General features: G+C 48.0%; 1 protein-coding gene across 1 annotated transcript in view; it reads left to right on the top strand.

Moving 5' to 3' along the window:
- LOC147711637 (E3 ubiquitin-protein ligase TRIM15-like) overlaps nucleotides 1-14,613 on the top strand; it is a 193,028-nt gene extending 178,415 nt beyond the window's left edge. Inside the window, exon 5 of the mRNA XM_086920214.1 lies at nucleotides 13,758-14,613. Within this exon, the coding sequence (XP_086776340.1) occupies nucleotides 13,758-14,269 (512 nt within the window). The 3' untranslated portion in view covers nucleotides 14,270-14,613. The remainder of the gene's footprint in view (nucleotides 1-13,757) is intronic.
- The last annotated feature ends 6,714 nt before the right edge of the window (nucleotides 14,614-21,327 follow it).

Here is a 21,327-nt window from a genome sequence, read left to right as displayed (position 1 = left end):
AAAGAATGTAGTCAAATAGGCCTCCCACTAAGCCTGAATCGTATTAAATCTTGGGAACTTTGTGGCTTCCGAGAGCTAAGACATTTCGTAATCCAAAACAGGGTAATTAGCTGGCAGAAGGTAGCCGCTAGAATAAATGGTTCATTACACCCAACTTTTTTTTAATATATGCAGATCTTTAATTTTATTAGAAAAGAGATAAGTGGCCTGTTTAATCCCCCTAATATCATACTAACAGCCCTGTATGATGGAATGAGTGAAGGTATTGGATACTGGTATAAGATGCTTCATTGCTCAAATCAAAATGTTTTAGTGGACAGTCATCTTGAGAAAATAAATCTCGCTACACAATGTAACTTTTCCACAAAGGATTGGGAGATCATTTGTGAGTTGGGGAATAGATCATTGCGAGCTGCCAACTATAAAAGGATGTGCTTTCTGTCTCGTTGGTTAGCATATTATACACCGGAGGCTTTGGAAAGGATGTTTCCCGGAGCTGAGAATAAATGCTTCAGATGTATGGCTAGTAGCCAGGGAGGATGGCATCACATTTTTTTTTCTTGCCACCAGTTAGAAACTTTCTGAAAGGGAATATTTGCCGATATCGAACAGGCTATTGGGAAATCTCTTCTACCAACAGCAGAAGTAGCCCTGTTCGGTATATGCAAAGATAGGAGCAGGTTTAATAAAGCTGAAGAGGTATTTATATTTATTTCTTGCGCAGTTGCTCGTTCCTTAATTCTTCAAAACTGGAAGTCCTGCGAGATCCCATCACACTTAAAATGGTTCAACAAAATGAGAAGAACATGTTATTTTGAATAGGCTTATGCGGGTAGAGTGGGAGCTGTTGGGAGATTTGAGAGGAACTGGAAATATTTTGAGACTCTAGAAGTAATTAAGGGAGCATGATTCAGGAAGAAAATTGTGAGGAAATGATTCTTCTTTTATAGCCTTCTATCTGATTTCCAGGACATTTACATTTACTAGCATTTTTTCCTATATCGGATTGCATTTTGCACTTTTTAAGATAGTACTTTTTTGTACTTTTGGCACTTTTGCACTTGCACTTTATTGCAGTTTTGCACGTTTTTGCTGATGCACCTTATAAATTGCATATTTTGTACTCAATGTCCTGGGAAGAAAAAAATTCTAACGCTGTAGTAGGCTGACTTTTTCTATCTCGATGAACCTTCCTTTTATCTTTGCATATCGTTTTTAACTTTTTAACTTTTTATCTCTTGTTTGTTATTTGAGAAATGTATTGGAAATTTGTGATTATTGAATTCTAAAGTAAATCATGTTTTGTACCTTTGGCTCACCTGTTGCTCTAGTCAATAAAATATGTTATAAAAAAAAAAAGAGATATTCTGGCTCAGCCCCTGTAGTGTTCCACAAGGGTTTTTGGAATTCAGTAAGATATTCTGGATCAGACCCTGTAGTGTTTCTACAGAGTGGTGGAATTCAGAGAGATATTCTGGATCAGCCCCTGTAGTGTTTCTAATAGGACGGTGGAGTTCAGTGAGATATTCTGGCTCAGCCCCTGTAGTGTTTCTTCAAGGTGGTGGAGTTAAGTGAGATATTCTGGCTCAGCCCCCGTAGTGTTTCTGCCAGGGTGGTGGAGTTCAGTGAGATATCCTGGCTCAGCCCCTGTAGAGATTCTGGCAGGACGGTGGAATTCAGTGAGATATTCTGGCTCAGCCCCTGTAGTGTTTCTACAAGGTGGTGGAGTTAAGTGAGATATTCTGGCTAAGCCCCTGTAGTGTTTCTGGCAGGGTGGTGGAGTTCAGTGAGATATCCTGGCTCAGCCCCTGTAGAGTTTCTGGCAGGACGGTGGAGTTCAGTGAGATATTCTGGCTCTGCCCCTGTAGTGTTCCTACAGGGTGGTGGAGTTCAGTGAGATATTCTGGTCAGCCCCTGTAGTGTTTCTACAGGACGGTGGAGTTCAGTGGGATATTCTGGCTCAGCACCTCTAGGGTTTCTACAGGGTGGTGGAGTTCTGTGAGATATTCTGGCTCAGCCCTTGTAGTGTTTCTACAGGGGGGTGGGGTTTAGTGAGATATTCTGGTCAGCCCCTGTAGTTTTTTCACAGGACGGTGGAGTTCAGTGAGATATTATGGCTCAGACCCTGTAGTGTTTCTACAGGGTGGTGGAGTTCCGTGAGATATTCTGGTTCTGCCCCTGTAGTGTTCCTACAGGGTGGTGGAGTTCAGTGGGATATTCTGGCTCAGCACCTCTAGGGTTTCTACAGGGTGGTGGAGTTCTGTGAGATATTCTGGCTCAGCCCTTGTAGTGTTTCTACAGGGGGGTGGGGTTTAGTGAGATATTCTGGTCAGCCCCTGTAGTTTTTTCACAGGACGGTGGAGTTCAGTGAAATATTATGGCTCAGACCCTGTAGTGTTTCTACAGGGTGGTGGAGTTCCGTGAGATATTCTGGCTCAGCCCTTGTAGTGTTTCCACAGGGGGGTGGGGTTTAGTGAGATATTCTGGCTCAGCCCCTGTAGTGTTTCTACAGGGTGGTGGATTTCAGTGAGATATTCTGGCTCAGGCCCTGTAGTGTTCCTACAGGGAGGTGGAGTTCAGTGAGATATTCTGGCTCTGCTCTATAGTGTTTCTACAGGGCAGTGGAGTTCAGTGACATAATATGGCTCAGGCCCTGTAGTGTTTCTACAGGGCGGTGAAATTAAATGAGATATTCTGGCTCAGCCCCTGTAGTGTTTCTACAGGGTGGTGGGGTTTAGTGAGATATTCTGGCTCAGCCCCTGTAGTGTTTCTAAAGGGCGGTGGAGTTCAGTGAGATATTCAGGCTCAGGCCCTGTAGTGTTTCTCCAGGGTGGTGGAGTTGAGTGAGATATTCTGGCTCTGCCCCTATAGTGTTTCTACAGGGCAGTGGAGGTCAGTGACATACTATGGCTCAGGCCCTGTAGTGTTTCTACAGGACAGTGGAGTTCAATGAGATATCTGGCTCAGCCCTAGTAGTGTTTCTACAGGGCTGTGGAGTTCAGTGACATGATATGGCTCAGGCCCTGTATTGTTTTACAGGGCGGTGAAGTTAATTGAGATATTCTGACTCAGCCCCTGTAGTGTTTCTAACAGTGTGGTGGAGTTCAATGAGATATTCTGGCTCAGCCCCTGTCGTGTTTCTACAGGGCGGTGGGGTTTAGTGAGATATTCTGGCTCAGCCCCTGTAGTGTTTCTACAGGGCGGTGGAGTTCAGTGAGATATTCTGGCTCAGGCCCTGTAAAGTTTCTATAGGGTGGTGGAGTTCAATGAGATATTCTGGCTCAGCCCCTGTAGTGTTTCTACAGGGCTGTGGGGTTTAGTGAGATAATCTGTCTCAGCCCCTGTAGTGTTTCTACAGGGCTGTGGGGTTTAGTGCGATATTCTGGCTCAGTCCCAGTAGGGTTTCTGAGAGGGCTGCGGAGTTCAGTGAGATATTCTGGCTCAGCCCCTGTAGGGTTTCTGACAGGGAAGTGGAGTTCAGGGTGATATTCTGGCTCAGGCCCTGTAGTGTTTCTACAGGGTGGTGGAGTTTAGTGAGATATTCTGGCTCAACCTCTGTAGTGTTTCTACAGGACGGTGGAGTTCAGTGAGATATTCTGGCTCAGCCCCTGAAGTGTTTCTGGCAGGCGGTGGAGTTCAGTGAGATATTCTGGCTCAGCCCCTGTAGAGTTTCTGGCAGGATGGTGGAGTTCAGTGAGATATCCTGGCTCAGCCCCTGTAGAGTTTCTGGCAGGACGGTGGAGTTCAGTGAGATATTCTTGCTCAGCCCCTGTAGTGTTTCTGGCAGGGCGGTGGAGTTCAGTGAGATATTCTGGCTCAGCCCATTTAGTGTTCCTACAGGGTGTTGGAGTTCAGTGAGATATTCTGGCTCAGCCCCTGTAGTGTTTCTACAGGGGGGTGGGGTTTAGTGAGATATTCTGGCTCAGCCCCTGTAGTGTTTCTACAGGGCGGTGGAGTTCAGTGAGATATTCTGGCTCAGGCCCTGTAGTGTTTCTCCAGGGTGGTGGAGTTCAGTGAGAAATTCTGGCTCTGCCCCTATAGTGTTTCTACAGGGCAGTGGAGGTCAGTGACATAATATGGCTCAGGCCCTGTAGTGTTTCTACAGGACAGTGTTGTTCGATGAGATATTCTGGCTCAGACCCTGTAGTGTTTCTACAGGGCGGTGGAGTTCAGTGAGATATTCTGGCTCTGCCCCTATGGTGTTTCTACAGGGCAGTGGAGTTCAGTGACATAATATGGCTCAGGCCCTGTAGTGTTTCTACAGGGCGGTGAAGTTAAGTGAGATATTCTGACTCCGCCCCTGTAGTGTTTCTACAAGGTGGTGGAGTTAAGTGAGATATTCTGGCTCAGCCCCCGTAGTGTTTCTGGCGGGGTGGTGGAGTTCAGTGAGATATACTTGCTCAGCCCCTGTAGAGTTTCTGGCAGGACGGTGGAGTTCAGTGAGATATTCTGGCTCTGCCCCTATAGTGTTCCTACAGGGTGGTGCAGTTCAGTGAGATATTCTGGTCAGCCCCTGTAGTGTTTCTACAGGACGGTGGAGTTCAGTGAGATATTCTGGCTCAGCACCTCTAGGGTTTCTACAGGACGGTGGAGTTCAGTGAGATATTCTAGCCCAGCCTCTGCAGTGTTTCTACAGGGTGGTGGAGTTCAGTGAGATATCCTGGATCAGCCCCTGTTGTGTTTCTACAAGGTGGTGGAGTTCAGTGAGATATCCTGGCTCAGCCCCTGTAGTATTTCTACAGGGCAGTGGAGTTCAGTGAAATATTCTGTCTCGGCCCCTGTAGTGTTTCCGGCAGGACGGTGGAGTTCAGTGAGATATTCTGGCTCAGCCCCTGTAGTGTTTCTAGAGGGCGGTGGTATTTAGTGAGATATTCTGGCTCAGCCCCTGTAGTGCTTCTACAGGGCAGTGGAGTTCAGTGAGATATTCTTGCTCAGCCCCTGTAGTGTTTCTGGCAGGGCGGTGGAGTTCAGTGAGATATTCTGGTCAGCCCCTGTAGTGTTTCTACAGGGCGGTGAAGTTCAGTGACATAATATGGCTCAGGCCCTGTAGTGTTTCTGCAGGGTGGTGAAGTTAAGTGAGATATTCTGGCTCAGCCCCTTTAGTGTTTCTAACAGTGTGGTGGAGTTCAATGAGATATTCTGGCTCAGCCCCTGTAGTGTTTCTACAGGGGGGTGGGGTTTAGTGAGATATTCTGGCTCAGCCCCTGTAGTGTTTCTACAGGGCGGTGGAGTTCAGTGAGATATTCTGGCTCAGGCCCTGTAGTGTTTCTCCAGGGTGGTGGAGTTCAGTGAGAAATTCTGGCTCTGCCCCTATAGTGTTTCTACAGGGCAGTGGAGTTCAGTGACATAATATGGCTCAGGCCCTGTAGTGTTTCTACAGGACAGTGTTGTTCGATGAGATATTCTGACTCCGCCCCTGTAGTGTTTCTACAGGGCAGTGGGGTTTATTGAGATATTCCTCCTCAGGCCCTATAGTGTTCCTACAGGGTGGTGGAGTTCAGTGATGTGTTCTGGCCCAGCACCTGTAGTGTTTCTACAGGGCGGTGGAGTTCAATGAGATATTCTGGATCAGCCATTGTAGTGTTTCTACAGGGCTGTGGGGTTTAGAGAGATAATCTGGCTCAGCCCCTGTAGTGTTTCTACAGGGCATTGATGATATGTCAGATATTCTGGCTCAGCCCCAGTAGGGTTTCTGAGAGGGCGGCAGAGTTCAGTGAGATATTCTGGCTCAGCCCCTGTAGTGTTTCTGAGAGGGCGGTGGAGTTCAGTGAGATATACTGGCTCAGACCCTGCAGTGTTTCTACAGGGTGGTGGAGTTCAGTGAGATATTCTGGATCAGCCCCTGTAGTGTTTCTGACAGGACGGTGGAGTTCAGTGAGATATTCTGGCTCAGCCCCTGTAGTGTTTCTACAGGGTGGTGGAATTCAGTGAGGCATTCGGGATCAGCCCCTGTAGTGTTCCACAAGGGTTTTTGGAATTCAGTAAGATATTCTGGATCAGCCCCTGTAGTGTTCCTACAAGGTGGTGGAGTTAAGTGAGATATTCTGGCTCAGCCCCCGTAGTGTTTCTGGCGGGGTGGTGGAGTTCAGTGAGATATCCTTGCTCAGCCCCTGTAGAGTTTCTGGCAGGACGGTGGAGTTCAGTGAGATATTCTGGCTCTGCCCCTATAGTGTTCCTACAGGGTGGTGGAGTTCAGTGAGATATTCTGGTCAGCCCCTGTAGTGTTTCTACAGGACGGTGGAGTTCAGTGAGATATTCTGGCTCAGCACCTCTAGGGTTTCTACAGGACGGTGGAGTTCAGTGAGATATTCTAGCCCAGCCTCTGCAGTGTTTCTACAGGGTGGTGGAGTTCAGTGAGATATCCTGGATCAGCCCCTGTTGTGTTTCTACAAGGTGGTGGAGTTCAGTGAGATATCCTGGCTCAGCCCCTGTAGTATTTCTACAGGGCAGTGGAGTTCAGTGAAATATTCTGTCTCGGCCCCTGTAGTGTTTCCGGCAGGACGGTGGAGTTCAGTGAGATATTCTGGCTCAGCCCCTGTAGTGTTTCTAGAGGGCGGTGGTATTTAGTGAGATATTCTGGCTCAGCCCCTGTAGTGCTTCTACAGGGCAGTGGAGTTCAGTGAGATATTCTGGCTCAAGCCCTGTAGTGTTTCTACAGGGTGGTGAAGTTCAGTGAGATATTCTGGATCAGCCCCTGTAGTGTTTCTATAATGGATTCAGTGAGATATTCTGGATCAACCCCTGTAGTGTTCCTACAGGGTGTGGAATTCCGTGAGATATTCTGGATCAGCCCCTGTAGTATTTCTGGCACGACGGAGTTCAGTGAGATATTCTGGCTCAGCCCCTCTAGTGTTTCTGGCAGGGCAGTGGAGTTCAGTGAGATATCCTGGCTCAGCCCCTGTAGAATTTCTGGCAGGGCGGTGGAGTTCAGTGAGATATTCTGGCTCAGCCCCTGTAGTTTTCCTACAAGGTGGTGGAGTTCAGTGAGATATTCTGGTCAGCCCCTGTAGTGTTTCTACAGGACCGTGGAGTTCAGTGACATCTTCTGGCTCAGCACCTCTAGTGTTTCTACAGGGCAGTGGAGTTCAATGAGATATTTTGTCTAAGCCTGTGTATTGTTTCTACAGGGCGGTGGAGTTCAGTGAGATATCCTGGCTCAACCCCTGTAGTGTTTCTACAGGGCGGTGGAGTTTAGTAAAATATTCTGGCTCAGCCCTGTAGTGTTCCACAAGGGTTTTTGGAATTCAGTAAGATATTCTGGATCAGACCCTGTAGTGTTTCTACAGAGTGGTGGAATTCAGAGAGATATTCTGGATCAGCCCCTGTAGTGTTTCTACAGGACGCTGGAGTTCAGTGAGATATTCTGGCCCAGCCCCTGTAGTGTTTCTACTGGGCGGTGGAGTTCATTGAGATATTCTGGCTCAGCCCCTGTTGTGTTTCTGACAGGACGGTGGAGTTCAGTGAGATATTCTGGCTCAGCTCCTGTAGTGTTTCTGACAGGGTGGTGGAGTTCAGTTAGATATTCTGGCTCAGCCCCTGTATTGTTTCTACAGTGTGGTGGAGTTCAGTGAGATATTCTGGATCAGCCCCTGTAGTGTTTCTGACAGGACGGTGGAGTTCAGTGAGATATTCTGGCTCAGCCCCTGTTGTGTTTCTGACAGGGCGGTGGAATTCAGTGAGATATTCTGGATCAGCCCCTGTAGTGTTTCTGACAGGACAGTGGAGTTCAGTGAGATATTCTGGCTCAGCCCCTGTAGGGTTTCTGGCAGGGCGGTGAAATTCAGTGAGTTATTCTGGCTCATGCCCTGTAGTGTTTCCACAGGGCGGTGGAGTTTAGTTAGATATTCTGGCTCAGCCCCTGTAGTGTTTGACAGGGCAGTCGAGTTCAGTGAGATATTCTGGCTCAGCTCCTGTAGTGTTTGTGACAGGGCGGTGGAGTTCAGTGAGATATTCTGGCTAAGGACCTGTAGTGTTTCTACAGGGCGGTGGAGTTCATTGAGATATTCTGGCTCAGCTCCTGTAGTGTTTGTGACAGGGCGGTGGAGTTCAGTGAGATATTCTGGCTAAGGTCCTGTAGTGTTTCTACAGGGTGGTGGAGTTCATTGAGATATTCTGGCTCTGCCCATATAGTGTTTCTACAGAGCAGTGGTGGTCAGTGACATAATATGGCTCAGCCCCTGTAGTGTTTCTACAGGGCGGTGGAGTTCAGTGACATAATATGGTTCAGGCCCTTAAGTGTTTCTACAGGGCGGTGAAGTTGAGCTTATATAGCGCACAGCTACCCGCAGTGGGTGTCCCGGCGCTTGCTTAGGGAACCCGTCCTGATATTCCCCTGTGTGATAGCCCCAGTGGGTATCCACAAGGTGAAAGTCAGGCATCCCGCCGCGAGGGGCCATTGTGGAGATTAAGCAAGCTATTGCCCAGAGTCGCAGAGTGTGAACCCGTGAGTCGATAAGGCACCGGAGCGAGAATTATCGAGTCCGTGGAATTTTTAGCCCAAGACCCGCCGAGGTGGGGAATTGAACCCTGGTCCAGGGCCGATCTCAGCTTCCGGGTCTGCCGCTGGCTCAGCCCCTGCAGTGTTTCTACAGGGCAGTGGAGTTCAGTTACATAATATGGCTCAGGCCCTAAAGTGTTTCTACAGAGCAGTGGAATTCAGTGATATTCTGGCTCCGCCCATGTAGGGTTTTTGACAGGGCGGTGGAGTTCAGTGAGATATTCCGGCTCAGGCCCTGTTGTGTTTCTACAGGGCGGTGAAGTTAAGTGAGACATTCTGGCTCAGCCCCTGTAGTGTTTCTACAGGGCGGTGGAGTTCAGTGAGATATCCTGGCTCAGCCCCTGTAGTGTTTCTACAGGGCAGTGGAGTTCAGTGACATAATATGGCTCAGGCCCTGTAGTGTTTCTACAGGGTGGTGAAGTTAAGTGAGATATTCTGGCTCAGCCCCTGCAGTGTTCCTGACAGCACAGTGAAGTTAAGTGACATATTCTGGCTCAGCCCCTGTAGTGTTTCTACAGGGTGGTAGGGTTTATTGAGATATTCTGGCTCAGGCCCTGTAGTGTTTCTACAGGGTTGTGAAGTTAAGTGAGATATTCTGGCTCAGCCCCTGTAATGTTCCTGACAGCACAGTGAAGTTAAGTGACATATTCTGGCTCAGCCCCTGTAGTGTTTCTACAGGGCGGTGGAGTTCAGTGAGATATTCTGGCTCAGGCCCTGTAGTGTTTCTGCAGGGCGGTGGAGTTCAGTGAGATATTCTGGCTCATCCCCTGTAATGTTTCTACAGGGCGGTGGAGTTCAGTGACATAAAATGGCTCAGGCCCTGTAGTGTTTCTACAGGGCGGTGATGTTAAGTGAGATGTACTGGCTCAGCCCTTGTAGTGTTTCTAACAGTGTTGTGGAGTTCAATGAGATATTCTGGCTCAGCCCCTGTAGTGTTTCTACAGGGCGGTGGGGTTTAGTGAGATATTCTGGCTCCGCCCCTATTGTGTTTCTACAGGGCAGTGAAGTTCAGTGACATAATATGGCTCAGCCCCTGTAGTGTTTCTACAGGGCGGTGGGGTTTAGTGAGATATTATGGCTCAGCTCCTGTAGTGTTTCTACAGGGCGGTGGAGTTCAGTGACATAATATGGCTCAGGCCCTGTAGTGTTTCTACAGGGTGGTGAATTTAAGTGAGATATTCTGGCTCAGCCCCTGCAGTGTTTCTAACAGTGTGGTGGAGTGCAATAAGATATTCTGAATCAGCCCCTGTAGTGTTTCTACAGGGCGGTGGGGTTTAGTGAGATAGTCTGGCTCAGCCCCTGTAGTGTTTCTACAGGGCGGTGGAGTTCAGTGAGATATTCTGGCTCAGGCCCAGTAGTGTTTCTGCAGGGCGGTGGAGTTCAGTGAGTTATTCTGGCTCAGCCCCTGTAGTGTTTCCACAGGGTGGTGGAGTTTAGTTAGATATTCTGGCCCAGCCCCTGTAGTGTTTGACAGGGCAGTCGAGTTCAGTGAGATATTCTGGCTCAGCTCCTGTAGTGTTTGTGACAGGGCGGTGGAGTTCAGTGAGATATTCTGGCTAAGGACCTGTAGTGTTTCTACAGGGCGGTGGAGTTCAGTGAGATATTCTGGCTAAGGTCCTGTAGTGTTTCTACAAGGTGGTGGAGTTCATTGAGATATTCTGGCTCTGCCCATATAGTGTTTCTACAGAGCAGTGGAGGTCAGTGACATAATATGGCTCAGCCCCTGTAGTGTTTCTACAGGGCGGTGGAGTTCAGTGACATAATATGGCTCAGGCCCTTTAGTGTTTCTACAGGGCGGTGAAGTTAAGTGAGATATTCTGGCTCAGCCCCTGCAGTGTTTCTACAGGGCAGTGGAGTTCAGTTACATAATATGGCTCAGGCCCTAAAGTGTTTCTACAGGGCAGTGGAGTTAAGTGATATTCTGGCTCCGCCCCTGTAGGGTTTTTGACAGGGTGGTGGAGTTTAGTGAGATATTCCGGCTCAGGCCCTGTTGTGTTTCTACAGGGCGGTGAAGTTAAGTGAGACATTCTGGCTCAGCCCCTGTAGTGTTTCTACAGGGCAGTGGAGTTCAGTGACATAATATGGCTCAGGCCCTGTAGTGTTTCTACAGGGTGGTGAAGTTAAGTGAGATATTCTGGCTCAGCCCCTGTAGTGTTCCTGACAGCACAGTGAAGTTAAGTGACATATTCTGGCTCAGCCCCTGTAGTGTTTCTACAGGGTGGTAGGGTTTACTGAGATATTCTGGTTTAGGCCCTGTAGTGTTTCTACAGGGTGGTGAAGTTAAGTGAGATATTCTGGCTCAGCCCCTGTAGTGTTCCTGACAGCACAGTGAAGTTAAGTGACATATTCTGGCTCAGCCCCTGTAGTGTTTCTACAGGGTGGTAGGGTTTATTGAGATATTCTGGCTTAGGCCCTGTAGTGTTTCTGCAGGGCGGTGGAGTTCAGTGAGATATTCTGGCTCAGGCCCTGTAGTGTTTCTACAGGGCGGTGGCGTTTAGTGAGATATTCTGGCTCATCCCCTGTAATGTTTCTACAGTGCGGTGGAGTTCAGTGACATAATATGGCTCAGGCCCTGTAGTGTTTCTACAGGGCGGTGATGTTAAGTGAGATGTACTGGCTCAGCCCTTGTAGTGTTTCTAACAGTGTTGTGGAGTTCAATGAGATATTCTGGCTCAGCCCCTGTATTGTTTCTACTGGGCGGTGGGGTTTAGTGAGATATTCTGGCTCCGCCCCTATTGTGTTTCTACAGGGCAGTGGAGTTCAGTGACATAATATGGCTCAGGCCCTGTAGTGTTTCTACAGGGCGGTGAAATTAAGTGAGATATTTTGGCTCAGCCCCTGCAGTGTTTCTAACAGTGTGGTGGAGTTCAATGAGATGTTCTGGCTCAGCCCCTGTAGTGTTTCTACAGGGCGGTGGGGTTTAGTGAGATATTATGGCTCAGCTCCTGTAGTGTTTCTACAGGGCGGTGGAGTTCAGTGAGATATTCTGGCTCTGCCCCTGTAGTGTTTCTGACAGGGCAGTGGAGTTCAGTGAGATGTACTGGCTCAGCCCCTGCAGTGTTTCTACAGTGTGGTGGAGTTTAGTGAAATATTCTGGCTCAGCCCCTTTAGTGTTTCTACAGGGCGGTGGAGTTCCGTGAGATATTCTGTGTCAGCTCCTGTAGTGTATCTGACAGGGCGGTGGAGTTGAGTGAGATATTCTGGCTCAACAGGGCGGTGGAGTTTAGTAAGATATTTTTGCTCAGCCCCTGTAGTGTTTGACAGGGCAGTCGAGTTCAGTGAGACATTCTGGCTCAGCCCCTGTAGGGTTTCTAACAGGGCAGTGGAGTTCAGTGAGATATTCTGGCTCAGCCCCTGTAGCGTTTCTACAGGGCAGTGGGGTTTAGTGAGATATTCTGGCTCAGCCCCTGTAGTGTTTCTGAGAGGGCGGTGGAGTTCAGTGAGATATTCTGGCTTTGCCCCTATAGTGTTTCTACAGGACAGGAGTTCAGTGACATAATATGGCACAGCCCCTGTAGTGTTTCTACAGGGCGGTGGGGTTTATTGAGATATTCTGTCTCGGGCCCTGTAGTGTTTCTTCAGGGCAGTGGAGTTCAGTGACATAATATGGCTCAGGCCCTGTATTGTTTCTACAGGGCGGTGAAGTTAAGTGAGATATTCTGGCTCAGGCCCTGTAGTGTTTCTAACAGTGTGGTTGAGTTCAATGAGATATTTTGGCTCCGCCCCTGTAGTGTTTCCACAGGGCGGTGGGGTTTAGTGAGATATTCTGGCTCTGCCCCTATAGTGTTTCTACAGGGCAGTGGGGTTCAGTGACATAATATGGCTTAGGCCCTGTAGTGTTTCTACAGGGCGGTGAAGTTAAGTGAGATATTCTGGCTCAGCCCCTGTAGTGTTTCTACAGGGTGGTGGAGTTCAGTGAGATATTCTGGCTCAGCCCCTGTAGTGTTTCCACAGGGCGGTGGAGTTCCTTGAGATATTCTGGCTCAGCCCCTGTAGTGTTTCTGCAGGGTGGTGGAGTTCAGTGAGATATTCTGTCTCAGGCCCTGTAGTGTTTCTGCAGGGCGGTGGAGTTCAGTGAGATATTCTGGCTCAGGTCCTGTAGTGTTTCCACAGGGCGGTGGAGTTCAGTGAGATATTCTGGCTCAGCCTCTGTAGTGTTTCTACAGGACAGTGGAGTTCAGTGAGATATTTTGGCTCAGCCCCTGTAGTGTTTCTACATGGCGGTAGAGTTCAGTGAGATATTCTGGCCCAGCCCCTGTAGTGTTTCTACAGGGCGGTGGGGTTTAGTGAGATATTCTGGCTCAGCCCCTGTAGTGTTTCTACAGGGCGGTGGGGTTTAGTGAGATATTCTGGCTCAGCCCCTGTAGTGTTTCTACAGGGCGGAGGGGTTTAGTGAGATATTCTGGCTCAGCCCCTGTAGTGTTTCTACAGGGCGGTGAAGTTAGGTGAGATATACTGGCTCAGCCCCTGTATTGTTTCTAACAGTGTGGTGGAGTTCAATGAGATATTCTAGCTCTGCCCCTATAGTGTTTCTACAGGGCAGTGGAGATCAGTGACATAATATGGCTCAGGCCCTGTAGTGTTTCTACAGGGCGGTGAAGTTAAGTGAGATATTCTGGCTCAGCCCCTGCAGTGTTTCTAACAGTGTGGTGGAGTTCAATGAGATATGCTGAATCAGCCCAAGTAGTGTTTCTGACAGGATGGTGGAGTTTAGGGAGATATTCTGGCTCAGCCCCTGTAGTGTTTCTACAGGGAGGAGGAGTTCAGTGAGATATTCTGGCTCAGGCCCTGTAGTGTTTCCACAGGGCGGTGGAGTTCAGTGAGATATTCTGGCTCAGCCCCTGTAGTGTTTCTGCAGGGCGGTGGAGTTCAGTGAGATATTCTGGCTCAGGCCCTGTAGTGTTTCCGCAGGGCGGTGGAGTTCAGTGAGATATTCTGGCTCAGCCCCTGTAGTGTTTCCACAGGGCGGTGGAGTTCAGTGAAATATTCTGGCTCATACCCTGTAGTGTTTCTGCAGGGCGGTGAAGTTCAGTGAGATATTCTGGCTCAGCCCCTGTTGTGTTTCTGACAGGGTGCTCTCTAGTGCTGCGTGCTTTATTGTAGTGAGCGTTCTAGTAGTGAGGTGTCTAGTGCCGCGCGGTCTCTAGCGCTGCATGCTCCTTCCAGATGTGGTGTAAATTAATCACATGTAAAACAGAAGCAGTAATTACAGCCTTTGTTTGTGTCATTAAATCTCTAATTGTGAATCTCTTCTCTGCAGTGATGGTGACTCTTGATCCTGACACGGCTCATCCTCGGCTCCTCCTGTCTGAGGGGGGGAGACAAGTGAGAGACACAGACACAGAACAGCCCCTGCCGGACACCCCCAAGAGATTCACCTACTACTGGCCCCTTGTGCTGGGGAGCGAGGGGTTCACCTCCGGCAGACATTACTGGGAGGTGCAGCCGCTGCAGGAGGGGGCAGGGTGGCATGTGGGGGTCGCAGCAGATTCTGTGAACAGGAAGGAAGCCTTCACTTGGTCCCCTGAGGGGGGAGTCTGGGCTGTGCAGGGGCAGGGGGGTCATTACAGGGCTCTCACCTCTCCTCGGACCCTTCTGTCCCCTCGTGAGAATCCCCTGAAGCTGGGGGTGTATCTAGACTACGAGGGGGGGCGGCTATCCCTCTACAATGCTGACTCCATGGAGCTTCTCTACTCCTTCCCGCAGGCCCCCTTCTCACAGAGGCTCTTCCCGTACTTCGGTCTCTGGGGAACGGAGCTGAGGCTGGTGTGAGAGCTGCGGGGAGCTTCAGACCCTCATCCTTCCCTCCCACCCCCCCTACAGAGGAGGAGCAGAGCAGAGACTGGAGTGAGCCCGCCTCCCCCCTCAACTGCCACCCACAGTTTAAACTCCAACATTCCAAGGAATCTTCGAACTCCAACATTCCAAGAACCTTCTTCACAATGACCCTCACCTGTTTCCATGACAACCAGAAGCATCACCTGAAACTATGTATCTCTTTTCCTTGTACATTTTAAAAACAAGGGCAGACAATGTTTCCCGTGTGAATCATGCACCAATAACGCATGTAACATGATAAAGTCTCAGCAGAATTAAACGAGCACTGGCATATCCAATAGGTCTCGCCTTTGGGTCCTTATACGTCTTTAGCCAGAGCAATGTTTCTAAGGTATGTTGTAGAGCAGTGTGGCTGCTGTGCTCCGTACTGCAAACCTGGTGTCTAGTGCTGTGACGTGGGATGGGTATGCTCAGACGTGAGTCCCATGCACTCCACACCACTGGATTCAAGCAAGCCGGGCTGAAGACTGCTGGAATGTCAGAAACCGGTCCTCGTAAGCTTGTTTCTGGTCCAGGGAAGACATGGCTTGGCAGTTCGGGCTGGACTGTTCCCATGAGGCACAGGGTCAGACTGATTTGCATATGGCCATGTCTAAACTGGGGTGGTGTGGAGTGCAAAAAAACGATGGATAAAGGCCCAGATCTCTGTACTGGGGTGAATGTATGACATTGTTCTGCATTCTGTCCATCAACTGTGGTTTTTGCATTTGTCACCCAGAGTGGGATGGGTATGCTCAGACGTTAGTCCCAAGCACTCCACATCACTGGATTCAAGCAAGCCGGGCTGAAGACGGCTGTAATGCCAGAAACCGGTCCTCGGAAGCTTGTTTCCGGTCCAGGGAAGGCATGGCTTGGCAGTTCGGGCTGGACTGTTCCCATGAGGCTCAGGGTCGGACTGATTTGCATATGGCCATGTCTGAACTGGGGTGGTGTGGAGTGCAAAAAAACGATGGATTTAGGCCCAGATCTCTGTACTGGGGTCAATGTATGACATTGTTCTGCATTCTGTCCAACTGTGGTTTTTGCATTTGTCGCCTCGAGTGGGATGGGTATGCTCAGACGTGAGTCCCATGCACTCCACACCACTGGATTCAAGCAAGCCGGGCTGAAGATGGCTGGAATGCCAGAAACCGGTCCTCGGAAGCTTGTTTCCGGTCCAGGGAAGGCATGGCTTGGCAGTTTGGGCTGGACTGTTCCCATGAGGCACAGGGTCAGACTGATTTGCATATGGCCATGTCTGAACTAGGGTGGTGTGGCGTGCAAAAAAACGATGGATTTCGGCCCAGATCTCTGTACTGGGGTGAATGTATGACATTGTTCTGCATTCTGTCCACCAACTGTGGTTTTTGCATTTATCACCCCGAGTGGGATGGGTGTGCTCGGACGTGAGTCCCATGCACTCCACACCACTGGATTCAAGCAAGCCGGGCTGAAGACGGCTGGAATGCCAGAAACCGGTACTCGGAAGCTTGTTTCCGGTCCAGGGAAGGCATGGCTTGGCAGTTCGGGTTGGACTGTTCCCATGAGGCACAGGGTCAGATTGATTTACATATGGCCATGTCTGAACTGGGGTGGTGTGGAGTGCAAAAAAACGATGGATTTAGGCCCAGATCTCTGTACTCGGGTGAATGTATGACATTGTTCTGCATTCTGTCCATAAACTGTGGTTTTTACATTTGTCACCCCGAGTGGGATGGGTATGCTCAGACGTGAGTCCCATGCACTCCACACCACTGGATTCAAGCAAGCCGGGCTGAAGACGGCAGGAATGCCAGAAACCGGTCTTTGGAAGCTTGTTTCTGGTCCAGGGAAGGCATGGCTTGGCAGTTCGGGCTGAACTGTTCCCATGAGGCACAGGGTCAGACTGATTTGCATATGGCCATGTCTGAACTGGGGTGGTGTGGAGTGCAAAAAAACGATGGATTTAGGCCCAAATCTCTGTACTGGGGTGAATGTATGACATTGTTCTGCATTCTGTCCATCAACTGTGGTTTTTGCATTTGTCACCCCGAGGGGGATGGGTATGTTCAGACGTGAGTCCCATGCACTCCACACCACTGGATTCAAGCAAGCCGGGCTGAAGACGGCTGGAATGCCAGAAACCGGTCTTTGGAAGCTTGTTTCCGGTCCAGGGAAGGCATGGCTTGGCAGTTCGGGCTGGACTGTTCCCATGAGGCACAGGGTCAGACTGATTTGCATATGGCCATGTCTGAACTGGGGTGGTGTGGAGTGCAAAAAAACAATGGATTTAGGCCCAGATCTCTGTACTGGGGTGAATGTATGACATTGTTCTGCATTCTGTCCATCAACTGTGGTTTTTGCATGTGACGTGGGGCAGTGGCATGGTGTGGTGTGTTGTTATAAGGTGTGTGTTGATGAGATGCATGTGGGTGGCATATGCCTCTTTTCAACAAAAATCGCTAAAGTTACCTTTACATTTTTATTCTCGCCTGAAAACCGCTGATTACACCAGGACATGTTCTTTGCAACAGATGTACATCTTAATCCTCTGCACTACTTTAGCATGAGTGGAAACAGCCCCTTGATAAAGCTTCCATTTCCGTCCCGCAGGAACCTTCATCTCCAAAGTTACCTTTACATTTTTATTGTTGCCTCAATCAATCAATCAAAGCATTTATATAGCGCACTACTCACCCAGAGGGTCTCAAGGCGCTGGGGGGGGGGTCCGCTACTGCTCGAACAGCCAGGTCTTGAGTTGCTTCCTGAAGGCGAGGTGGTCCTGGGTCAGGCGGAGGTGGGTTGGGAGGGAGTTCCATGTCTTGGCGGCGAGGTAGGAGAAGGACCGTCCCCCTGTGGTGGCTCTTCGGATGCGGGGGACGGCGGCGAGGGCGTGGCCGGTCGATCGAAGCTTACGTTTAGGAGCCTGAAAACCTACAAACACACAAGAGAATGTTCTTTGCAGCAGGCATCTTAATCCTCTGCGCAACTTTAGCATCAATTTAAACAACCACTAAATTAAACTCCCATCTCTCTCCAGCAGTTACATTAATCGCCAATGTTCCCTTAACATTTTTATCGTTGCCTGAAAATGTATGAACTCTCAAGGACATGTTCCATGCAGCAGGCATCTTAATCCTCTGCACTACTTTAGCATAAGTGGAAACAGCCGCTAGAAAAAACTCCTATCTCTCTCCCGCAGACACAATATTTGCCAAGGTTAACTTAACATTTTTATTGTCACCTGAAAACCGCTGAACACACAAGGAAATATTCTTTGCAGCAGCATGAGTGGAAACAGCCACTGGATAAAACTTCCTTCTCTTTTCTGCCGGAACACTAATCGCCAAAGTAAGCTTTACATTTTTATTGTTGCCTAAAAACTTAGACACACAAGGACATGTTTTTTGCAGCAGGCACCTTAATCCTCTATGCTACTTCAGCATGAGTGAAAACAGCCACTAGATAAAACTTCTGATCTCTCTCTCGCAGAAACAATAACTGCCAAGGTTACCTTTACATTTTTATTGTTGTCTGAAAACCTCTGAACACATAGGGACATGTTCTCTGCATGCGTCACTTTAACATGAGTCGGTACACCCACTAGATACAACCCTAATGTCTTTCTCCGACAGGAACTTTTTTTCCAAAGTTACCTTTACATTTTTATTGTTGCCTGAAAACCTCTGAACACACAAGGACATGTTCTGTGCAGCAGGCATCTTAATCCTCTGTGCTACTTTAGCATCAATGGAAGCAGCCACTAAATTAAACTCCCATCTCTCTCCAGCAGTTGCATTAATCGCCAAGGTTCCCTTTACATTTTTATTGTCGCCTGAAAACGTATGAACACACAATGACATGTTCTTTGCAGCAGGCAACTTAATCCTCTGCACTACTTCACCATGAGTGGAAACAGCCACTAGCAAAAAATTCTGATTTCTCTCCCGCAGGCACATTATTTGCCAAGGTTAACTTTACATTTTTATTGTTGCCTGAAAAGCTCTGAACACACAAGAGCATGTTCTTTGCAGCAGGCATCTTAATCCTCTATGCTACTTTAGCATGAGTGGAAACAGCCACTAGATAAAGCTTTGATCTGTCTCCTGCAGGAACATTAATCGCCAAAGTTACCTTTGCATTTTTATTGTTGCCTAAAAACGTAGACACAAGGACATGTTCTTTGCAGCAGACACCTTAATCTTCTGTGCTACTTTAAAATGAGTGGAAACAGCCACTAGATAAAACTCCCATCTCTCTCCAGCAGGAACATTAATCACCAAAGTTATGTTTACATTTTTATTGTTTACTGAAAAACCGCTGGAAACACAAGGACATGTTCTTTGCAGCAGGCATCTTAATCCTCTGCGCTACTTTAGCATGAATGGTGGCAGCCACTAGATTAAACTTGGCTCTCTCTTCAGCAGGAACATTCATCGCCATATTTACCTTCACATTTTTATTGTTGCCTAAAAACCTACAGCCACACTAGGACATGTTCTTTGCCACAGGCATCTTCATCTTTTGCGCTACTTTAGCATGAGTGGAAACAGCCACTAGATAAAAAATGACATCTCTCTCTAGCGGGAACTTTAATCGACAGTTACATTTATATTTTTATTATTGCCTGGAAACCTCCTGAACACACAAGGACACACAGAATTTCAGCGTTTGTGTTCGGATTTTTCAAAGTGGCATTTAGCGCTCACACATGCCTTAGGGCATGTATGTTCGCCATATGTGCACCCATGCTTATTTCAGGGTGCAGCGCGGTGTCCTTTTGACACCCTGGCACACTTGAAATAGCATTTTCAATTTGCGATTCTATAATTGGGAATCGCAAATTGAGAATCTCTTCCCATTCATTCCTATGGGCCTCTAGGCCCATAGGAATGAATGGGGAGGTATTCTTTAATTGCAAATAGCAATTGGCAATTCAGGAATATGTAGGATTCGCAAAATATATTGCAAATCCTACATACATAGCGTTTTGCGATTCTCTAATAGCGATTCTCAAATATTCTCTATTTGAGAATTGCAAAACCTAACATTGATACATATGGCCTTTAATCCCGCGCTACTTCAGCTGGAGTGGAAACAGCAACTAGATAAAACTCCGACTTTCTCCCGCAGGAACATCATTTGCCAAAGTTACCTTTAGAGTTTTTATTATTGCATAAAATCCCCATCTCTCTCCCGCATAGACATTAATCTCTAAAATTACCTTCACATTTTGATTGTTGCCTGAAGACCTCTGAACACAGAGCAACATGTTCTTTGCAGCAGCCATCTTAATCCTCTGCGCTGCTTTGGCGTGAGTGGAAACAGTCACTAGATAAAACGTCCTTCTCTTTCCCGTAGGCACATTAATCGCCAAAGTTAGCTTTACATTTTTATTGTTGCCTAAAAACCTATAGATACATAGAACATGTTCTTTGCAGCAGGCATCTCAATCATCTGTGCTACGGTAGTATGAGTTGAAACAGCCACTAGATAAAACTCTAATCCCTCTCTCCAGCAGGAGTATTAATCACCAAAGTTACCTTTACATTTTAATTGTTGCCTGTAAACCTATGAACACACAAGGACATGTTCTTTGCAGCAGGCATCTTAATCCTCTGCGTTACTTTAATATGAGTGGAAACAGCCACTAGAGAACACTCTGACCTCCCTCTATCAAGAACTCTCTTCTAGCTCGTTTAAAACCTACATAGGATCTGCGCGTTTAGACAACATACACTGTATATGCCTTGTGTCCAGACTGATTCCAGACACCCCCACTGCGGATGTTAGCCTGTGTGCCAGCTGGCTCACAGTGACACTAGAAACTCTTTTTACCAAGGAAAGAATAGTTTGTGGCAACTATCGAACATGAAAACCCTGATCCCTCAGGACCGTGGAAACAGTGCACTACTTTTCGCTCAGTCACTCGTGCTCACTTAGTCTCAGAAAGGTACACAGAATAAACGGTAGGGACGTTTTCAATAAGCATTTATAGAACAGTCGTTACTCTAGTGTAAGAAAAGTGTGCTGAAACAATCATCAGACAGAAACATATATAAATTACTAGAAGCACTAGAATGGTAAAAGGGATGTAGATTTCTGCCATTTTGCCAAAACCATGAATACAGGCAAGTATATAAAATACATGACAGTAAAATGCGTACTAGTGCGATGCAACCCTAACTAGATATACCTAAGTGTACCTGGCATGTCAGTAGGTGTAAAGCCAAGAATACTTCTAGGATAAAGTTAACCCCATTACCTGAAGTCTGAGACTGTGGGTCCTCATCTTGGTCTCGAGCTGGACACCCTGCAAGGGATGTTCAGACCACTGCGAGCTGGAGTGTCTGCATGCAGGAACCTCAGCATCTCACGTCAGTGTGTTGGCAGGGAAGTCCTGATCTCCTCTCTCGATCTCAGCAAGATGTGATGTATTTATACCCAGAGGTCTCCCCAGGGGTTCTACCTTGCTGTGCCATTCTCGGACTTGGGATGACGTCGGGGATGAACCTTGTACATAGATATTATGCAGTAAATGTAGGTCCAGCTGAGTTTCCAATAATCCTCATGAATCCTCATGCATAAAGTATGAGGCTATTGTTCAGAGAAAACTCCAGGTACTGTGAGCAGTACTGTAACTAGGTAAAGGGTCAATCCTAAAGCCCCTTAGAACATTGGAATGTTGGGAGCTCCATTGCAGACAATGGAGTGCTCCCTGCTTCTACGGGTCGGTAAAGGCCCGCAGAGCAACATTCCAATGTTCTACAAAACCTTCTCGAAGTTCGAGGGGATTTATATCCCCTTGAGCTTCGAGAACCCTTTGTTTAATTTGTTAGAACATTCTGCCCTCTAGCTCGGCTCGGGCCTTTAACGATTCAGCGGGCCTTTAATAGCCGGTATAGCCCGCTACGGCGGGCTATAAGGCTATATTATGTATGTAGTGAAAGGTAGGGAAAAATATAGGTGAAGGGTTATGATGTTACCCGGGCCTATATTAGGGTACCTATACAGAATATAACACCCACTCCTCA

The sequence above is a fragment of the Lissotriton vulgaris genome, chromosome 5 (assembly GCF_964263255.1).
Source record: "Lissotriton vulgaris chromosome 5, aLisVul1.2, whole genome shotgun sequence".
Lineage (NCBI taxonomy): Eukaryota > Metazoa > Chordata > Amphibia > Caudata > Salamandridae > Lissotriton > Lissotriton vulgaris.
This window is presented reverse-complemented; position numbering and strand designations above follow the sequence as displayed.